The sequence below is a fragment of the Marmota flaviventris genome, chromosome 4 (genome assembly GCF_047511675.1).
Source record: "Marmota flaviventris isolate mMarFla1 chromosome 4, mMarFla1.hap1, whole genome shotgun sequence".
Classification (NCBI taxonomy): Eukaryota; Metazoa; Chordata; class Mammalia; order Rodentia; family Sciuridae; genus Marmota; species Marmota flaviventris.
This window is the reverse complement of record NC_092501.1, coordinates 136584014-136603297: the sequence shown is the minus strand read 5'-3', so window position 1 is coordinate 136603297 and position 19284 is coordinate 136584014. Positions and strand designations below refer to the sequence as shown.

At 34.9% G+C, this 19284-nt stretch overlaps 1 protein-coding gene across 4 annotated transcripts in view; it reads left to right on the top strand.

Moving 5' to 3' along the window:
• The window catches only part of Nbea (neurobeachin), a 639704-nt gene that overhangs the window by 595003 nt on the left and 25417 nt on the right, over nucleotides 1–19284 (top strand). Inside the window, exons 49-51 of one of the 4 annotated variants that reach the window (XM_071611542.1) lie at nucleotides 15664–15726; nucleotides 16053–16142; nucleotides 18459–18636. In XM_071611542.1, the coding sequence (XP_071467643.1) occupies nucleotides 15664–15726; nucleotides 16053–16142; nucleotides 18459–18636 (331 nt within the window). Of the gene's footprint in view, nucleotides 1–15663; nucleotides 15727–16052; nucleotides 16143–18443; nucleotides 18637–19284 lie in introns of all 4 variants that reach the window. The other 3 variants (XM_034636490.2, XM_071611544.1, XM_071611543.1) reach the window with 3 other exon arrangements.

The window sequence follows — 19284 nt, the reverse complement described above, 5'->3', positions numbered from 1 at the left end:
ATGTATACTTTTAAGTTTTTCTGTTGGGTAGGAATGGTTCAACCACATGTTTATTTATTTCATAGATGTCTGAACAGTTATGTTATGCCTGCTTATTACCTCCTAGTGATGCAAACCATCTAATGTCAGCTGTAGTGCCTCAGTCCAAGACACTTTCTCCTTCCAGCATTTTCCTTCTGAGTATATAATTATCAGACACTAGGTTCCATTAAAGAGATTCTCAGAATTACACTATGGTATGTGTGTTCTTGCCCTATGAGTCCCTCTGTCATATCCCTCACCTGGACAGCTCTTAGAACACTAGATGTGAGGGAGCACACACCTGGGATACTATTACCTTCTTTCCCCAGCCATAACAGGCCCAAGCACCTGCCGAGCTTGTGTCAACTCAAGAATGCTTAAGAAGATACTTAATCTCCTCAAAACCAATAGGGACCATTTAATATGGTGTAGACATAAAAGATTAAATGACTTTAAGGAATATGAGTTAATTTCTTCTCTCCCACTCCCCGTCATTACTTCTTCTAATACATTCCCATTGATATTAATATTAGCTAACTAATTAGAACATGGTTACTTGGAAAGCTGTGGAAGAGAGAGAAGTAGTATGAGATGGTTCAATATGATCAGTTTTAAAAGTTCATTTGGCCTGCTGCGGTGAGGCCAGATTGGAGGGAGCTGGGAACACCTGTGAGAGTGACAGGATACAAGGGAAGCTGTCCTGACAGAAGAAGATCGAAACTTGGAAGAGGAAGTGGAGATGGATGTAAGGATCCATAATTAAAGTGGACAAGATTTAGTGGCAGTCTGGATATGGAGGGGTATTGAAGAAGAGGGAGTTTCCAGGGTGACTAGTAGGTTCTGAGTTTGCACATCAGGGTGGATATGATTGTGTTTTCTGAGACTAGATGGAATGGAAGAGGAACTTGATGTTTGTTCATCTGAAGCATGAGGCTGGGCCAAGTGACAAAGGGCTTCATTAGCATCCTAATGTCTAAGCATTGTGTGTCCTTAGCTAAGACCTTTGAATATGTTGCTTAGGCTTCATAACCCTGCCCCCTTTATTTTAACTGTCAGCAGCATTTTCTGGGGAGAATTTCCTTTGATATTTTTCACTAAACTCTTAGGGAGGGCCATGACTCAAAGAAAGTTTAAGAATCACTGACAAGGATGTTTCATCATGAAGCCCAAAAGCAATAGTGATGAATGGAAATTTCCTATTCAGCCTCATAAGAGGGAGTTTACACCTCTTCCTAAGTGCCATTTTTTCCTGGACATCTTCCCTAATCGTCTGAGACCAAAGTGATTCTCTCCCTCTCAATTCCTCTATCTCCCACCATGTGTGCATTATTTCTTACCTTCTTTTTTAAGCTTAGCCTTTCCAATAGAAATAGCTAGCAATATTAGCATATCCCCAAGCTTGGATGATTTATATAATTATCCATGTGAAATTAGTATTGGCATTCCCATTTTATTGGGCGAGGAAACTGAAGTTTAGAAAATGCACCCAAGTGGTCAATAGTAAGTGGCAAAACTGTGTTTTGAACCCAGTCCATTTGACTCCAGGGTTTGTACTGCTTCCCGCTCTCTTGGTGAATTCTGTTGATTAGCAGACATCATACCTATGCTTTGTAGCTGACCTTGTCCTTTGTGCTCAGGCCTTACTGAAAGAATCAGAGCCCTGCATGTGATCAAACCCTTTTATAAAATGACCCTGCTTAAGCCTGGGAATAAAATATAGTAGAGTGAATCAGGACATTATTACTCTATGTACACATACCATCAATGTAATTATACATCATGAACAGCCAGAAGAATGAGAAGTTGTACTCCATTTATGTATGATGTATCAAAATGCATTCTACTGTCATATATAACTAATTAGAACAAATTTAAAAATTCTTAATAAAAAAAGTAGTCCAGAATGTTAACCTTTGTGTTAACCCAGCATCACACATGCAAAAAAATAATGATAATAAGTTAATGTTTTTATTGAGCTCATTACAATCCTTTTATTTATAATGGTTATCTTCATATTTTTAAAATATGAAGAGTACCACAAAAATAAAACCAAAGGAAGGCTGGTTATATTAAACTCCAGCTAGCCTAAGGAAGACGTTTTTCCCCCATGCTCAAATTAAAAACTGATTTTAAAATAGAACTAATTAACATAGGAATATCTACATATTTTTTAAAATATTCTATAATCAACTCATAACTTTGAGCTTTGAAGTTAGTGGTAAAACTTGAGAAATTGCCTAAGGTTATTGATTCATTCTTCCTTGACAGGTGAAATCATGAAGCAGCACTAACCACAGCAATTATGGCATTAAAATGTCAAGAAATTAGAGGTCAGAATAACAGATAATTTTCTTCTCTATGTCAGATTAAAAATTGACATTCTTTTGACAGTTTAGGATTTCTGGCTGGGAAAATTATGACAGCTTAACTTATTTTATACTTGTAAAGCAGTAATTGATAATAAACTTTATCATGACAGCCTCTGGGCAGAAACATGACAGTACAGTTCTGGTACAAAGCTTTTCTTAATATGTAAACACTAGATCTAGTGGGTAGCAGATATTATTTAAATTGTCTTTAGACTTGGCTTACATCATAATCTTCTAGACATTTTTTTTTTATACATGAGCTCAACTGACTATTTGGCAGTGCTTTTCAATCATGATAATGAATATTCTTTTCTTATCCTTTTTAATATATTAATAAAAAGTTATGATTTGCTTTATATTTGTACTTAACTAAATGATGGCCGAGAAACTCCATGTGTGATCTGTGTTGGGGAAAAAAAAATGGATCCTGAAATCATCAAGTCACATGGTTTTCTGACTCCTTGCTACTTGATTGTGGTCCAGAGCCAGCAGTATCAGCATCAGCTGGGAACTTGATAGAACTTCAGATCAAAAGCTCGGGTTTCCCTGACCTTCTAACTCAGAGCATGAATTTGATGTGATCCATAGGTGACTTGTTGGAGATATTCAAGTTTTAGAAACACTGCCCTACCAAAGGTATATTTGACTCAGTTGGAAAGCTTCTTGTTTTCCTTACAAAAGTAGAGAGAATGGTATAATGAACCCACCTAAACCTCTCACCCAGTTTCAACTCATCACATCTGCCTCCCAAGTCCTGCCCCCTCTGCCATTTTTGAACACGCATGACATCCCCATCTAGCCCCATCTAACCTGCCATCTACTGTATCCTCCCCATTCCATAGATATGTCATAACATCCAGGGAGAGGCTTCAAGCAAGTTTATTTGGGGGAAAAAAAAATCTTTTCAGAAAGTTTACATACTTCCCTAGTTTAAAATGCTAATGTAGCCTAATACTCTTATTAAATATTTTTCCCAAGGACACAGAGCTTTATAGCATCAGAACCAGAACTTAGGTGAGCTCAGCTGATTCTGGAATCAGTTTTTCTTTAGTCTCATTACTTCATAAGAAATTAAAATTAACTACACATACTAAAACTTACTAATTTGAGAGCTAACCTTCCTTCTCCTTACTTCTGAAACAATTCTTAAATATTAAGGGAAGCCTAATATGTTATTTCCTTTTCACTAATGTAAACTCTGTGTTTTTCTTTCTCTTTTTCCTGTGTTTTTGAATGTGTTAAAAATTTCAACACATTAAAACTTTCAGTAATTATAGGAAAAAAATTGAGATGATTTTTAAGGAATTTTATTAACCACTTTGTTAATCATTTGTTCAAATTTCTCTCAGAAAAAAACATAGTTCTATCAGTCTTTGAGGATTACAAAGGCTCCATAGTATTGTGTCATAGTTAGTAATTAGTTTGCAGCAGAGATTATTAATTAAATGAATTCCATGAAATTTTTTAGTATGCTTTTATAATGAGTGAAAAATATTTCATGGGCTGGGGCTATAGCTCAGTGGCAGAGTGCTTGCCTAGCATGTGTGAGGCCCTGGGTTCAATCCTTAAGCACCACATAAAAATGAATAAAATAAACATTCTGTCCATCTACAACTATAAAAATAATTTTAAAAAATATTTCATTCTAAAATTTTTAAAGAAATTATCACACTTACTATCAGACATAATGATACAAGCCTCTCTGCCTCAAACAATGATATGTATGCAGGAGACCAAAAAAAGGGTAGAAAGTGGGAATCCACTTATAACTTGTATTACAGCCCACCATTAGTATTTAATTGGCATTAAGCCAGTCACTTAATTTGTAGGTTCCTTAATTCTGTCCCCTAAAAAATTATGGAAAAAACAAAACTTAATTCACAGAAGAAAAAATATGAGAAAATACTTTATAAACTATAAAGCAAAACACAGACATTGCTTTTTACCTAAGAGCATAATTAAATAAAGTATCTTAGAGGAGCTTTTGTTTTAATAGTTTCTCTCTATATAATTCCAAAACCATCAATTTAATTTAAAGAGGTTTATAATAGCAAGAGGTAAAATCAATTAATTTGTGCCTTCTCATTTAGTTAAAAGAGAAAATCATACTTTTATAATTTCTTTTCAGCAATGTCTCCCAAAATTCTATAAAAGGGCCCCTAATTGCAGACCTCTTGTTGCCAGTAACTCTTTCTTTCTCTTGATCTAAATTAGTGTTAGCATTTTTTCACTTATGATTATTTATATTTTTAAAGTTTTTCTTTCAAGGAGATTAGTCTTCGAATTATCAAGTGAACTAGCATAACTGCAGCACTGGCACTACAGTTGTATCTATTTAGGAAGAGAGAAAAATGGAGTTAATATTCCAACAGAAGCTGTAAGCTCACACCAGACAAGTTATTCACAAGATACTAACTTCTGAGCTTGTCACAAAACTTGTCATCATACCTGTAGTAGATATCACCAAATTGAAAACGATTCAAATGACTTCTCTTTGACAACAAAAGGTATGAATTTAAGCCTATCATAAAGTACTGTGTTGCTGACAGCTGTTAGAACATATGAGCCATGCAATGTTTATTTATAGACACACACATTTATCTATTTGCATTTAAAAATATTAAATATTACCAACAGTTATAAAACTATGAGGCCTTTTTTCTAATTTCCTGTTACTGGTTCCTTGGTTGTCTTAGATATTTTTTTCCTTTATCTCTCACTTCGATCTGACAGGGATTACAAAGCATCCCTTTGGATACACTGTGGTGAAAATATGCCCATAGGAAGTACAGTAGATCACTTCAGTTTTCCTTTGTTTTCTTGCCGAAGAATTTCTTGCTACTACAGAGAACTGACATGATAGGGCTGTCAAGAACCAACCTGACAAATATGTCTTTAGCCAAAAGAGCTGCAAGGCTAGCTTTCCAAAGGAAGATGAACTCATAAAATGTATCAGGAAAAAAATTAACACACTTTACATCATGATGATATAAATGAAAGTATTCATAGTGACAACATTGATGGCCTCTGCAGTCATTGCTTATTTTTTTCTGTGAATTCATATTCCCTGTCCTTCCCCCATTTCTGACTTTTTTCTTTAGTATGACAAAGGATATCAACCACCCCCTGGATCTGCCTGAATGAGTCATAACACAATGTTGTTCACTTCCAAATGCCACAAGGCCTAATTGTCTTCAAATGAGCTGTTCAGGTTTCTTCTCCTGGGCAGCTATTTGAGAAATGATTGCATCAAATGAGCAACAAAATGGCTAAAACCATTTTCATTTTCCTTCTATCATTACCGGAAGGAACTTTAACTGACCTGAAATTTTTAACAAATTCAAAAGCCAGATTAAAGTAGAAAGAATGGCCCTACATTTTAATTATTGGAATATAAATACACTTTAGGTGTTTCATAAAGCTAAAAGATCATTTTGGAGGCAAGAAGACTATCATGAGCCCTAAAACTAATAAGGGTATAGATTTGCAAGCATTTGTTACATGTCTCTCATCCAGAGCAATAAGGTTTGTTGGGAAAAGATTTGACAAAGTTTCAATACAGAAATTAGTATCAAAGAAATTAATGACACACATTTAATTTTTATTACTTAATAAATCTTTAATTTAGGTTTATCTTTTCTCCTCATAATTACTGCAGCCCTTAGCTAGTCTGTGGCCATCAATCGTTCCCTACAAAAGCATAAATAATGCAGCTAGTCAAAGTCAGATGTATGTCATTTATGTGAGCAGTGCTTTTTTCCTCCTCTTTATGTTATTTTTATTGTGTGGTGTTAAATGCTAATTATTGATTTTCAGAAATTAACGGCAAATGCTTTCACAAGCATCCAAAGTCATATTTGGCTCCAGGGAAGAAGGGTGAAAATTGCATCCTGCTGTTTGTTAAAGAAATAGCTGGAAGGGATTTCCTTATCTTCTATGAACATAGATTTTAGTTATATTACACATTTGTTACCTCAGCATAAATTAACAATCATTCAAAACATATTGCATGCTTCAATTTGTAGAAGTAGACATCACTCAATCTAAGTACCTAAGCATTTCAATTAAATGTTTAGGACTCATTTTTAAAGTTCTTAAACATATTGATAATGAGCCTGTTTAAAAGCTATTTGAAATCTCAGTGTAGTCTTTCTAAAGTACTGTTTCTATTTATGTCAAAAGCAAAGAAGAACCTTTTGTTCTAATGAATACACACAGTAATATTTTTAAGCTGAATTTGCTTCAGTAAAAGTGTATGTTTTTATTTTGGAATGTTTTTACCCCCTCATCGTGAACTTTTATCTCAATATCATTCCACATGCCAAACAAATCTATTTTAGTTTTATCATTTTCATTATTATTTTCTTTCCATGATTAGAAATTCTAAGTAAACTTGTGAAGACTGCCCTCTAAACCACTACTTCTCTCTCATTTCTCCTTCTATACCACTATCTCTCCTTCAGCTTATTCCCTCCTTTTCCTTTTCCTCCTGAATCAGCCAACATAGAATTTATTTTATATAAATTTATTCAACCAGCAAGAGTTGGGCAGGAAGGTTGTCCTGATTCCTCAGGACATAGTTGAGCATTTCTGAGTCAAGTTCTCTATTTATGTACTATATAACGATCAACCCCAGAGTAAACAAAGAACCAAAACCTGGGAGAATCCTTAAGAGATCATCTACAAAAAAAACCCTTATTTTTGAGTTGGTCAATCTCTGAATCATCAGGGAAAAAAAAGTATTTCTATTCTCTTTGTGAATATTAATAAGCATAGATTGTAAGAAACTCCATAGCTCCTTCTAAGAAGTTTATACTAGGTGTTTATTTTTTAAATATTCCAAATCCTCAAAAAATGTGTCTTGCCTGGATATAATTTTATTTTGGTCTGTACTACCTAGATGTAGAGCAAAGATGACCAGAACTTCTCTCATCTGTTATACCTTAATACCATCTTGCTTGTGTCAGTCAGGAGCTCAGCACGTGACCCTGTCAGAGGGATAATGAAAACTTCTTTGAAAAGGAAGGAAATTCAGACACATGCCACAACATACATGAACCTTGAGGACATTTATGCTAAGTGAAATAGAAGGTCACACAAAGACAAAATATTGTATGATCTCATTTATATGAGGTCCTTGAGTCATCACATTTATAGAGACAGAAAGTAGAATTGTGTTTGACAGGGTCTAGGAGAGAGTAGAGTGGAGAGATTTTGTTTAAAAAGTACAGAGTCTTATATTGGCAACATAAAAAGAGCTCTGGATAGATTGGATGCATAACAATATGAGTGTCCTTAACACTACTGCACCATATGATTAAAATCATTAAGTTTTAACTTATGGGTATTAACATTTTCTTAAAGCAATAAAGAAGAGAGTCTAAAATGATCCTAGTTACAAAGATATGGGAGAGATAAAGTGATTGAACAAGGAAAAATGTAGTTCCTGGGAGTTACCACTCCAAGACCATAGGGGAAAAGGAGAGGGAATCATTACCAGAACCTGGCAAGAGAAGTAAGAACTGTGACCACAGAGGAATACAGCCTAGGAGTAAGGAGAGCTATACAGTAAATACATTGGCCTCCTGTCTCCTGATCTGAACTATGTCATTGGTGAACCCAGGGGGATGTTTGAGAACAACAGAATGTTCTGAAGTTTTCCATGGAGGCCTCTGGCCCACAGCCACAGAAGGTATCCAGCTCAGCCATCTGTCCCCTTGGGCTGTTCACTTCTCTAGACTAAGCAGACTTATGACACCGAGGTAGGTCAGCCACCACCAACTACATTAAAGTGCATGCACTTTTCTGACTTGAGTAAACTTACACTTATTTTAAGTAGAAAAATTAAATGAGCTTGCCACCAGAGGCACTGAACTGAAACAAAGAGAAAATATTATGAAAAATAGTTATAATACTGATCTTCAACTTTGCCATTCATGCTTCTATGCACATTCCGCTAGATATTCCACTTTGAAAGCAAGACAGTGTTGAGGCCTTTGAATGGCAGGCATATGCCATTTCTAGGAAATGTATGTGGAGGCTAAGTATTGCTTTCTACAAGTAACTGCCCCCTTGTTTTAAAAAGAAGAAATGCAGATTTGAAGTAGTTCACAATTGTTTGGCATTATAGGAAGCAAGCTAGTGCTAAGTATTTTTAAATGGTTATGTAAGCAAAGCTGAACTGTAAATCTTCATTCAGAAATATGTATTAAGATTATGGAATGGGTGTAAGACTTGATAGGGGGAGAAAGTAGGTTTGGTTAATGGATCTTTTATGGCCCTATGATCTATCCTTGAAAGTTTTTCAAAAAAAGTGGAAAGATCATTTTGTTGCATTTCCCCTATTCTTGTTTTTAAAAGAACAACAAATCCCAAGCCCTACAAATGGTTTGTGTTGAACTTTTACATTTGAATTAAAGATTGTTAAACATTAAAAAAGAGAGAGAGAGAGAGAAAATATTCTGGATGGAATATTTTCTGTCCAGAGGAAATAGTGTTTATCATTTTTCACATTAATTTGTTAAACAGTTATATAATGTTATCATAATTCACCATTCCAAGGAGAAAATAGAAATCAATAGGATTGCTATTTAAGTTTACACTAAACAAATGGAACCAAAAAACTAAGTCAGAAAATAAATCAGAGAACCCTTCCTCAAATCTACTAATCTACTAATTAAAGCAAAAGTAGTCCTCTTTTACTGGAGTTTCCAAATATTTTGTTTAAATTTTTCAGTAATTTTGCTGGAATAGATTTTCAACCTTAATGTAATTGATTGTTAAAACAAAAGGAAAAATATTTGTTCTTTTATTGTGGTTTCCATAAAAAACTAGAAGCAGTTGAATATAAAATGCCATTTTAATTTTTTATAGTTTATAAAGCAAGAAATAATAACGTGCACATATTATTTGCTTGATTTACTTTGCTCCTGGTTTTGAACATTAAAAAGCAATACTTTATATGATCTTGTTTTATTACAACAATAAACCAGAAGCAAAAGCTTATTAGTTAAAATACACTCTGCCATTAAGTAACCTTTCCTTTTATCACTTCAGACTTCTCAAAGTCCTATTGGTTTTTGTTGTTGTTGTTTATTCTGTATTGTTAGTATTCCAAGTAGAAGAGAATGATAATGTAAAACACATACATATTATTTTTGCTCTGTGTGAAAATTGTATTTTCTGATTAATAAAAAAATGACACTTTCAAATGTTAAAAGCATTTTAAGAAAGAATTTTTAGTTTTGAGATATACTCAAAACAAGGAAATTTCTTGAATTTTTTCCTGTGTTCCCAATCATTTGTACCATTTTTTCCTGGAATTTTCTAAAAATTGTCAGTGAATTGACTGATTATTTGGACATAAGAGTCAGCACTTTTTTAAATGCTGATTTTTTTTTCTTCTACAAATCAATTTAGAAGCTTAAGTAGAGCAAGGGGAATAGTTGGCATGGAACATTTGAAAGCCTGCATTGTTAACTCACTTGTATTTCTCACAGCGCTGTAGATCTGGTGGCTTTTCATCTAAAGATACTAAATTACCTTTACAAAAAAAAGAATAAAATGATTAGGAATTGTAAAAATACTATCAGAAAAATATATCTGGGTTAAATTTACTTGCATTATTAAAAAAAAAAAAAACAAGATTATCCTAAAATTTCACCACCTGCATAGCTAAAAATGTTTGACTCCTAAAGTTTTACTTACCTTTAATTTTGCCACTTTTACTTTTTTCTTGGTTATGAATCTTTCATGTTAACAGGCACATATGAGATAACTAATTATTTTTTCATTTCCTCTTATGAGGACTTAAGTCCAGGTAGTTCATAGAGGAGGAAGAAAGCTCTTAGAGCATTTAGCACTTTCTTGGAAGGAAAGGCAAAAAGGAAACAAAGCAATTAAGCAAAAGGTACAGAGTCAAAGGGATACAATATATGTCCCACCACAGCTCTCACACACCCCATCTGTGCATATTTATGAAGACATCCTCCTTATACTGATGAATTATCAATGGTGTTCCTTCTGAGAATCCGGGTAGATTCTATCCCTCATTGGCCTCCCAACTGGGCTTCTTTGTATAGGACATAGAAAACCACCTAACTATGAGGAGCATGATCCACTAGAAGGAGTTTTATAAGAATATGTAGGAAAAAAGGAGAGCCTGGAAGAACATGTTGTTAATTTTGTAACTTGGTAGGTAGGTCCTGAAGTGTTTTTACATATGAGAGCTTAACAAGACTTAGGAGTGAGATAATTAGGATGTAGAGAGGAGACAGAAGACAAAGTATCCCTAATAGGTACTTTCCCTAATGGGAGCTTTATATTGCAGAAAAATAGTTAAAGTGAGTGATATGTCATATGTGTGTATGAAGTCTGAAAATCACATACTTTGTTCAAAAGTACATATACTTTGTTCATCCATGCATAGCTTAGCTCAGTGCACATTTGTGTTTATTTCTCTGCCTATCCCTGTGAAATTCCACACATTAAAACTTCCTTAAGGAGTTAAACATACCTATTTCTTTATGGGTCTTAGCTGGGAGAAAAATAAATGCTGAGAACATGAAAACTGATCAGTAAATATTCAACAAAACAATTTCTATAAGAATAAGGATTCATATAACAAAATTTAAACTTTAAAGAAACTAACTTAAATGTTTATGCCTCTCTAAACAATTCTTTGTGAAGGACTAACATGGTTTTCTTTACACTGTTCATAAGACACAATTGAGTTTGGACATGATCTGAATAATTAGGTTTTATTACAGGTTTGACAATGACATGATAGATTCATGAACACAGGAAATAAATACACTAAAATCAGTACAACCATTTGGGGTATCAATTGAGCAGTAAAACTAAATACATTCCTACCACATTACTCAGCAAACCTATTTCTAGGTATACACCCCACAGAAAAGTCCAATCAAGAGACACATGTAAGAATTTTCTAAACAACTTTATTCATAATAACCTGAAACTACTAACAACCCAAATATCCCTCAACAGGAGAATTTATTAGTTGTGTTAGACTAAAACAATGGAATGCTGTACAACATTTAAAAACACACAATAAAAAGAATGAATCTCAGAGACATTATACTGATCAAAAAAAAAAAAAGACAAAGAAAATATGTACTGTGTGATTCCATTTATCAGAAATTCAAGAAAAAAAACATCAATGGTGATAAATATTAAGATAATGATTAGCTTAACAGGGATGTGGAATGGGAATAATTGGTTTGGGAGGGGCACAGTGTTATCTGTACAAATGTATACTCTCTTGCTACCACCACCCAGTCAGGGTAAGGAGACTTCCAGTTCCATTCCAAAGTGCTCTGTCTTCAAAAGGGAAGACAAAGGTCTGCACATGCACATACACATGCACACACATGCTCATTCAGCTACTTAAGATTAGTATATTTTATGTACTTTATCAGTCCTAAACCTTTACTAAGAAACTTGTAACTGATGCACAAAGGAAGCTTAAGTCCAAAATACCAAATTCAGTGATTACAAAGGCCTAAGAAACAATGTTGTTATTTAAGTATAAGCCAATCCATATTTTCATGTTATTCTACAAAAAGGGTTGTTCACCAATGATTATGTGGTATTTCATATTTGTAAAATATGGAAGGTTTGGCAGCCATTGGTTTTGAAAATTCTAGTTTATGAGCATATATACATGGTAGATTTGTATGAGATGTAAGCCTTATCACTATTTATTATATGTGCAAATTTCCTATACTTCCTTGATTCTAAGATGCGTATCATTTTCATACCTCAACACTCCCAATGCAATTTGTTTATCATTCAGTAATGTATCATGGTTTAATTGGAGCATTTCCTACTTCTTAATGGTATGTACAATAATGATGTACATAATGGGGGTAGTATTGGGTAACATCTTGGATTCTGTGAAGTCTGATAGACGGACTTTCAGTTTTTTGCCATATACTTTATGCAGGATCATGAACACACATAATTATTAGATTTCAAAAGGATTCACACACTCCATAGTTTGGAACAACCAGACAGAGAATAAACAAGTGATATAGGCCAACCAGCAGTCCATGCATGGATCCAGGGAGTGATGGGCCTTACAAAAGGGCAGCTGTGCCTTAGCACCAGGTAGTTTTGGTGTGCAGGAACACTGATATGATATTGCCAGATCTTCTAATTTGGGGAGAAAAGTGAAAAAAATCCAATTTATTGTATGAAATCTCTTAAACTGTAAATGTTGACTCAAATAGAAATCCTGTCCGTGATCTCTCTAGCTCATGGATGCCAGTGTGTGACCTCATTTGGAAGGTAAACTCTGTGAAGGCAGGACTCACTTATCTGTTTTGTTTAATGAGTATCACAAATATCTGCAATGCTACCTGCTGTGTAGCAGATGCTCAATAAATATGTTTTATGAATAAAGGTGACATTGAATCTCTCTGATACATGCAGAACATAGAGGAAGAAATTATAATTTATGTAATTTTTAAAATATCACTTTTTATAATACAGGAAGAATTTCTAATAATTGCTCCAAGTAGCATTTTAATTTGAGGTATTGATTTGGAAATTATTAATGGAACAATTCAATATTTCAAATTGTTTTTTATGCTGCTGACTAGCTAATTCTTACTTAATCTCCAAACTCATTTCATGTCCTTTTTCTGGAAGTCCCTTTCCTAAGAGCCTACTCCCCCTTCTACTGTATCATCCCTCTGAGTTCTCAGGGCAGTCTGGGCTTGGCTTCAGCCCAGTCCTTGTACCTGCCATGTGCACTGATAGGCACATCTTTCCTTCTGGGGTTGCAAACTTCCTGAGGGCAGTCTGGTGTCTGAATGTGTATCTCTTGACACAGAGTAAGCATTCAACAAATGATTGTCAATATTTTTTGTGACATTCATTTGCATAAGTAAAGGACTTTGAAGCTTGCTCTAATTCTGGCGTCTGTACACTTTTTTTTTGTTTTGTTTTTTTCTTGAATGACTTTCAGTTTGGCACAAATGCCCTGATATTGCCTCACTTCTATATTTAGCAAATAATTTGAGCCTCTTTTAGGACTAAGCCATACTTCTGACCTGCAGAGATTCAAAGTCTGAGAGAGGAGACACACGTGCTAATTGTAATGTTAAATGCCATAATAAAGGGTGAGAATGTGCTGTGAGAACATGGAGGACATTCACTGTGCTGTGCAGAGTCTGGGAAGCAAAGGATTGAGATCTTTATCCAAGGTCAGCATTAGAGGAGGAAGTAGCTCTCAGCAAAAGGACTTAATTGTCCTTAATTATTGAGATTCATGTGCTACAGAATGCCCTGTATCTCAGTGGGCAACTCTCCCCATCACAGAACCTACCTCCCCACAAGGAAGGACTGTCTTAAAAAGGGGGACAGAAACAGGATGCAGAGAGCAGGCGAAAAAAAAAAAGTCCATAGGTACTCATTTCCCATCCAAATGTCAGTAACAAGAAAAGACAACACACTGTACTAGCATCAGAAAGATTTGTATATTGTTCAGTCAGAGGGCAAGGAATTACTAAAAGGCAGGATTACAAGATAGCTAAAAGGTAGATATTGGAGTAAGATTCTTTGGGTCATGAAGGTATATGATGTTAGAACACAAGGAAGAGGGATTCAAAAGAAATAAATGTTCAATGTAGGAATAAACTGTCATAATAAAAAGATGCAATCAATCCCATCTCCTGATGCCATTTGGGAATCATTTATACATATGTGCATTTGTGCTGTGCCTCAATCCAAAGATCAGAGGTGGAACCTACTGACGAGAGATCTATACAGAAAATTTCTGGAAATTATGTCACTTTCATAATATTTCCAAGTATCTCTTAACTTCTCTTTCAGAAACAAAATTGAAGTCAAGTGAAGCATGTTTACTGATTCATTCCTTAAGTGATCTGCCTAAGATCAAGACATTAATCTAGAGATTAGCTGTGTTTAATTTTACCCCCAGCTTCTTGACCCTATGGGGCTCTTTTTCTTGGAGGAGTAAAACACAGGCAAAAGTACCTATTGTTAGAGAGATTTCAGCCACATGTGATACATGAAGCTGGATATTGGATATTTGCTAACCAGGGCAGCTTTAACAATAAAATTACTGCTCTTTTTTTTTTTCCAAATAATTCTCAAGAGTTTATTGTTAATAATGTGAACCAAACCAGAAATGGCCTTTTCCCTCTTTTATAATCATAAGTCTTGCAGTGGGGAGACAAAGTATGATGGTATCTATGCGAATACAATTTAGTTAAATAGCCACACTTTGCATATGAGTGGACACCATGCAAATAAATGTATACATTAAAATTGGACAGCACTTAAAGAGATTTAATAATTCATCCCATAGCCTCTGCAAATAAAAGAACCAAAACCCCATTTAGGGCAATTGTTAAAATATGGTGGATAATGATGCATTCATGTTTAATATTGCTAATAAATTTGAAATTTCACATTTTTATTGATAAACATTTTCTTGAAATGCAGTCTAGGAAGACAGAGTGTTAAATTTAAGTACTTTATAAATGAGAATTGTAGATAGCAATGTGATTAGTGGTGTTGTTGTGTCAAGAGCCATCTACCAACTTACCTGCGCTCCTTCAAGAACTCAGCAATGGTTTCCCTATTTCACTTTTATGTGCAACAAAATTGCACACAATTTTAGGGGGAAAAATTAGCATAGTAACAGAGTAATGATCACAGTAAATTTTGTGCTTCTCCCCTGTTGACTTAAATTACATACTTACAATATTTCAGTAAAAATATTTCATAGTCTGGCTTAGTATGTTGAAATATTTTGCCTATAGAATTCATTTATAGACTACTTAAGTCTCCTGTAAGATTACCTCTGGCATACACACCAAAAGGTATATTGTATGGCCAGACAATTTTCTGTCTAAATTATTTTTATTCATTGGAAACCATAAAACCTCATTAATATTTCCATTTGCATAGGCCTTAATGAAATATATAGCTCAGGATATCCAAAGAATTCTTTTCTTTTTGGGTGAGTTCTAATAAAGTTTCAGAAAAAAAAATGTGAAAGAAATGATTCATACATATGAGTAGTATTTCATAATTTCTCCTAAAATAGCCTAGCAAGCTAAAATATATTTTAAGGAAAAGTTTGCCATATTAAATTATTATACAAAATTTGTAGTGTTCTTTGTACTGTTTATCCTCTGAATTGATTAGAATGTATGATTTTCTGATTTTTATTTTATATCAGTGGTGGACTTTGTGTCTCATTCTTTTTCCTGTTAAGATTCCAGAAACTTATTTTATTAGAGATCCTCATACATTCCTCCTTACAAAGGACTTTATTAAGGTATATGTGTTGTATTTAATATTCGAAGTATTCTTTGGTCTCTAGCTGCATGCATGAACTCACAGGTTAGCCTTTCCACATTTAACCCCAGCTTCTGGTAATAAGAATGGTGATGTGGTTAACTGAAGCATGTTTGGAAGAAGAAGCAAAGCTTGTCTACAAAATACTAACACTTGGATGATTCTGCACCCTGAGAAAAGAGCACCCGGTGAATTTTCTGGACTTTTTTCATGGCTGACTTGGGATACACTTGCATTGTCAAAGAGTGTGTTGACCTCTCTCTTTGATGCATATTGATTATGACAATCACCCTCCTTGCCCTGCAGGCCATGGAGGCACAGATACAGAATTTTGGACAGACGCCATCTCAGTTGCTTATTGAGCCACATCCGCCTCGGAGTTCTGCCATGCACCTGGTAAGACATATCAGCATGTTGAGGGTTTTTTTTTTTCTTTCTTTCTTTTGTACCTGAGTATAGAGCAAATAAAACATTGATTTTTAAAGGCTTCTCAATTTGCTACTGGTTAACTCTTCAGCCTAAGGACATATTGGTACGCCAGGGAGAAAGAGAAATGAGAGTATGATTCTTAGTTTTGAATCCCACTAATTAAGCTAGCCCCATTTTAGAAATAAAATATAAAAATTAGCTATCTTCTCTGTGTATGCCTCTGCATAAACTCATTCATGCACATACAGGCATACAGACACATGCTGGCACCAAAATTAAATTACATTTGTAAATTACAGTGAAAATATAAACACAATATGATATTGCCAAATTTAATTTTGGATGACTGGGTGAGGTAAGGAGAATGTTCATTTTACAAAAGGGAAAGAAATACAGGGTTAATTTATGGCTACTGCAGAGAGGCTGTTGAACAGAGGGAGTGAGAATTTAAGGGCCCCGGAACCACACTTGTGCCAGACCCATCACTCACTAGTAGATGACTCAGGCAAAGTATTTAGATTCTTTAGTTCCTAATGAACTCTAGTCAATATCCTTGCCATACACTCATATTAAACCTTTATGCCCACTTCACAATGGAAAACTTCCTATCTTTTCATTTTAATCATATTTTAAAAGTCCATTTTCATAACAACTGTCCCTTTTCAGTTTATCAGCATTTAGTAAACATTTCCCTCTTTAGCTGATTTGAAGAAGGTAAAAATTTTCTTAGAATGTACTCTTAGAATGTATTTTAAACTAATTTTTCACCAATTTTTTGGCAAAAAAATGCCTGAGGCAAAAAATGTTTCCAAAATGAATTACAGTTCATCAGTTTTGCTAGTCCATCATCAAGACATAAGTACCATCCTTTTGGAGTGATGTGTTCTGGATATAGTTGTGTGTGTGCGTGTGTGTGTGTGTGTGTGTGTACATATATTTGGAAATATAAGTTGTTATTTGTGATTAAAGAATCATTCCTTTCATTTGTTCAGCAAATTACCAATTATTTAACAAATTTTTTTGAGCCTTCTGTGTATCAGATATGATGTAAGCATTGGAGGTGCAGTGGCAGATAACTGTCAGCATTAGTTCAGCCAAACAGTTCCAGCTGCCTTGGTTAGTCAGTAATGAACTCTTTTCACTGCAGTTGACCCTTCTGTTTGCACCAAGCACAGGCTTAACTCTCAGCCCCAGTATAGACGTGGAGATGTGACCTTGGAGCCTGGAGCTTCCAGATCAGGCATTTTTAATAAACTGTCCAGGAGAATATCTGTAACACTTTATTTTATGAAATGGTTTGGCAGAAGAATTTTTATTTCCTCCTTAGTTTTAATAATAATAATAATAATAATAGTTATCCTGGAGGAATGCCCAGTCAGAATTTATTACATTCCTTGGGGAAATTGTTAGAGACTAAATTGGCATGGAACTTTTTAAAAAGAAAGATCTAAGCTTTCTAAGTTATTGTCATCAGAGGATTCATATATAGAGGAAACAATTATAAAACATGTATGGAAGCTAAATCATGATTCTTTCCAGCATTCTTATTTTGTGTTTTCTATATAATACTATTTATAGTGTTTTCTGGTACTTATAGTATCTACTTTCTATCAGGTCATGTACTAGTTGTTTTGAAAAACAAAGGTTAAAAAGAGAAAAAATAAGGAAAAGCATAGCCTCTCAGTAAACTCCCAATCTAGAAGGGAGAAAGGAGGCCGGCAATCAGTGCCAGAGCAGAAATGTGTGTGAAAACACTGACAGGGGAGCCCTCTGGCTGCTTTATGGAGACCATTATATATTTTAATTATTTAGACTTTAGCTGGAACCTCAGATCAGCCAGATAGAAATGAAGATATCAATCAATTCACTTTGTATTTCATATAACAATATCAGTCACTGATTGACAAATTTTTCCACCAAACTGATTTTTCAACTGTTCTGAACAGTTAGGTTCCATCTTGTGGCTGTGTCTGTGAGCTAACTCTTGACATGGTAGTCTGGCTACATCCAAATTGAGACTAATTGTTAATCTTTCGGCATCCTGTATCAGTGATGTCAGAGTGCCTGCTCTCTTTTCTCTGTGCCATCCTCAAGTGAAAGCTGCTCTGTTTGGACAGACTTTGGCCAGTAGCACGGTTCAGATGGCTCGGATCTCCCTGCATGTGCCCATGCTAGCCTTATCTGTTATAACCTCCTCCTCCCCACACCTTCCACTAACCTTGTTATCCCTTTTGTTTCCTTCTGTTCTCTTCCCTTTCTACTCAACAGTGTTTCCTTCCACAGAGCCCCCTCATGTTTAAAGATCAAATGCAACAGGATGTGATAATGGTGCTGAAGTTTCCATCAAATTCTCCAGTAACTCACGTGGCTGCCAACACCCTACCCCACCTGACCATCCCTGCAGTGGTAACAGTGACCTGCAGCCGTCTATTTGCAGTCAATAGATGGCACAACACAGTAGGTATGTGGTCCTAAGCAAGGCATTCACTGAAGAGTTAAGGTAAGAGAGGTATTCTGGAGGTAGCTCTCCTTGGCAGATAATCCACAAGAAACAGCCCAGTGTATCATCATCAAGCCCAGCTAAATGACTCTGGTCTGTCATCTTCACTGTATTTTAGTGTTTATAGAGGTCCATGGTGTGTGGTTAAATGCTAAATAAATCTTTGATAAACTGAAGCAGTTTTACAAATAATTCAGATCCTCCTTCTCCCTATCCTATCACTGACTTCCCACACTTCCACTTTATGCCATTTTAAACAAAAGTGAGTTTGAATTTGGATTTTCCAAATGATAGCTTCAAGTCCTCTTTCTTCAGTGTCATAAATTTATTTAGCAAATATTTGAATGGCCATTTTGCATATAGCACTTGGAATATAGCAATGAACAAGACAAACACCATCTCTATCCTTGTGGAACTTAAAGTCTTTGAAAAAAGACTTTAAATAATTCAGTCATTTCACATGTTTACCCCATATTCCTTCCTAAATGTTCTACCCAGTACATCTTCAAGGATAAAATGCTGTCACAAAAATTTAGACATGTTGATATGTATTTAACCTGGGCAGAAGTAGATATGACCAAATGATTTAGTTGGCCCAGTTTACCACTT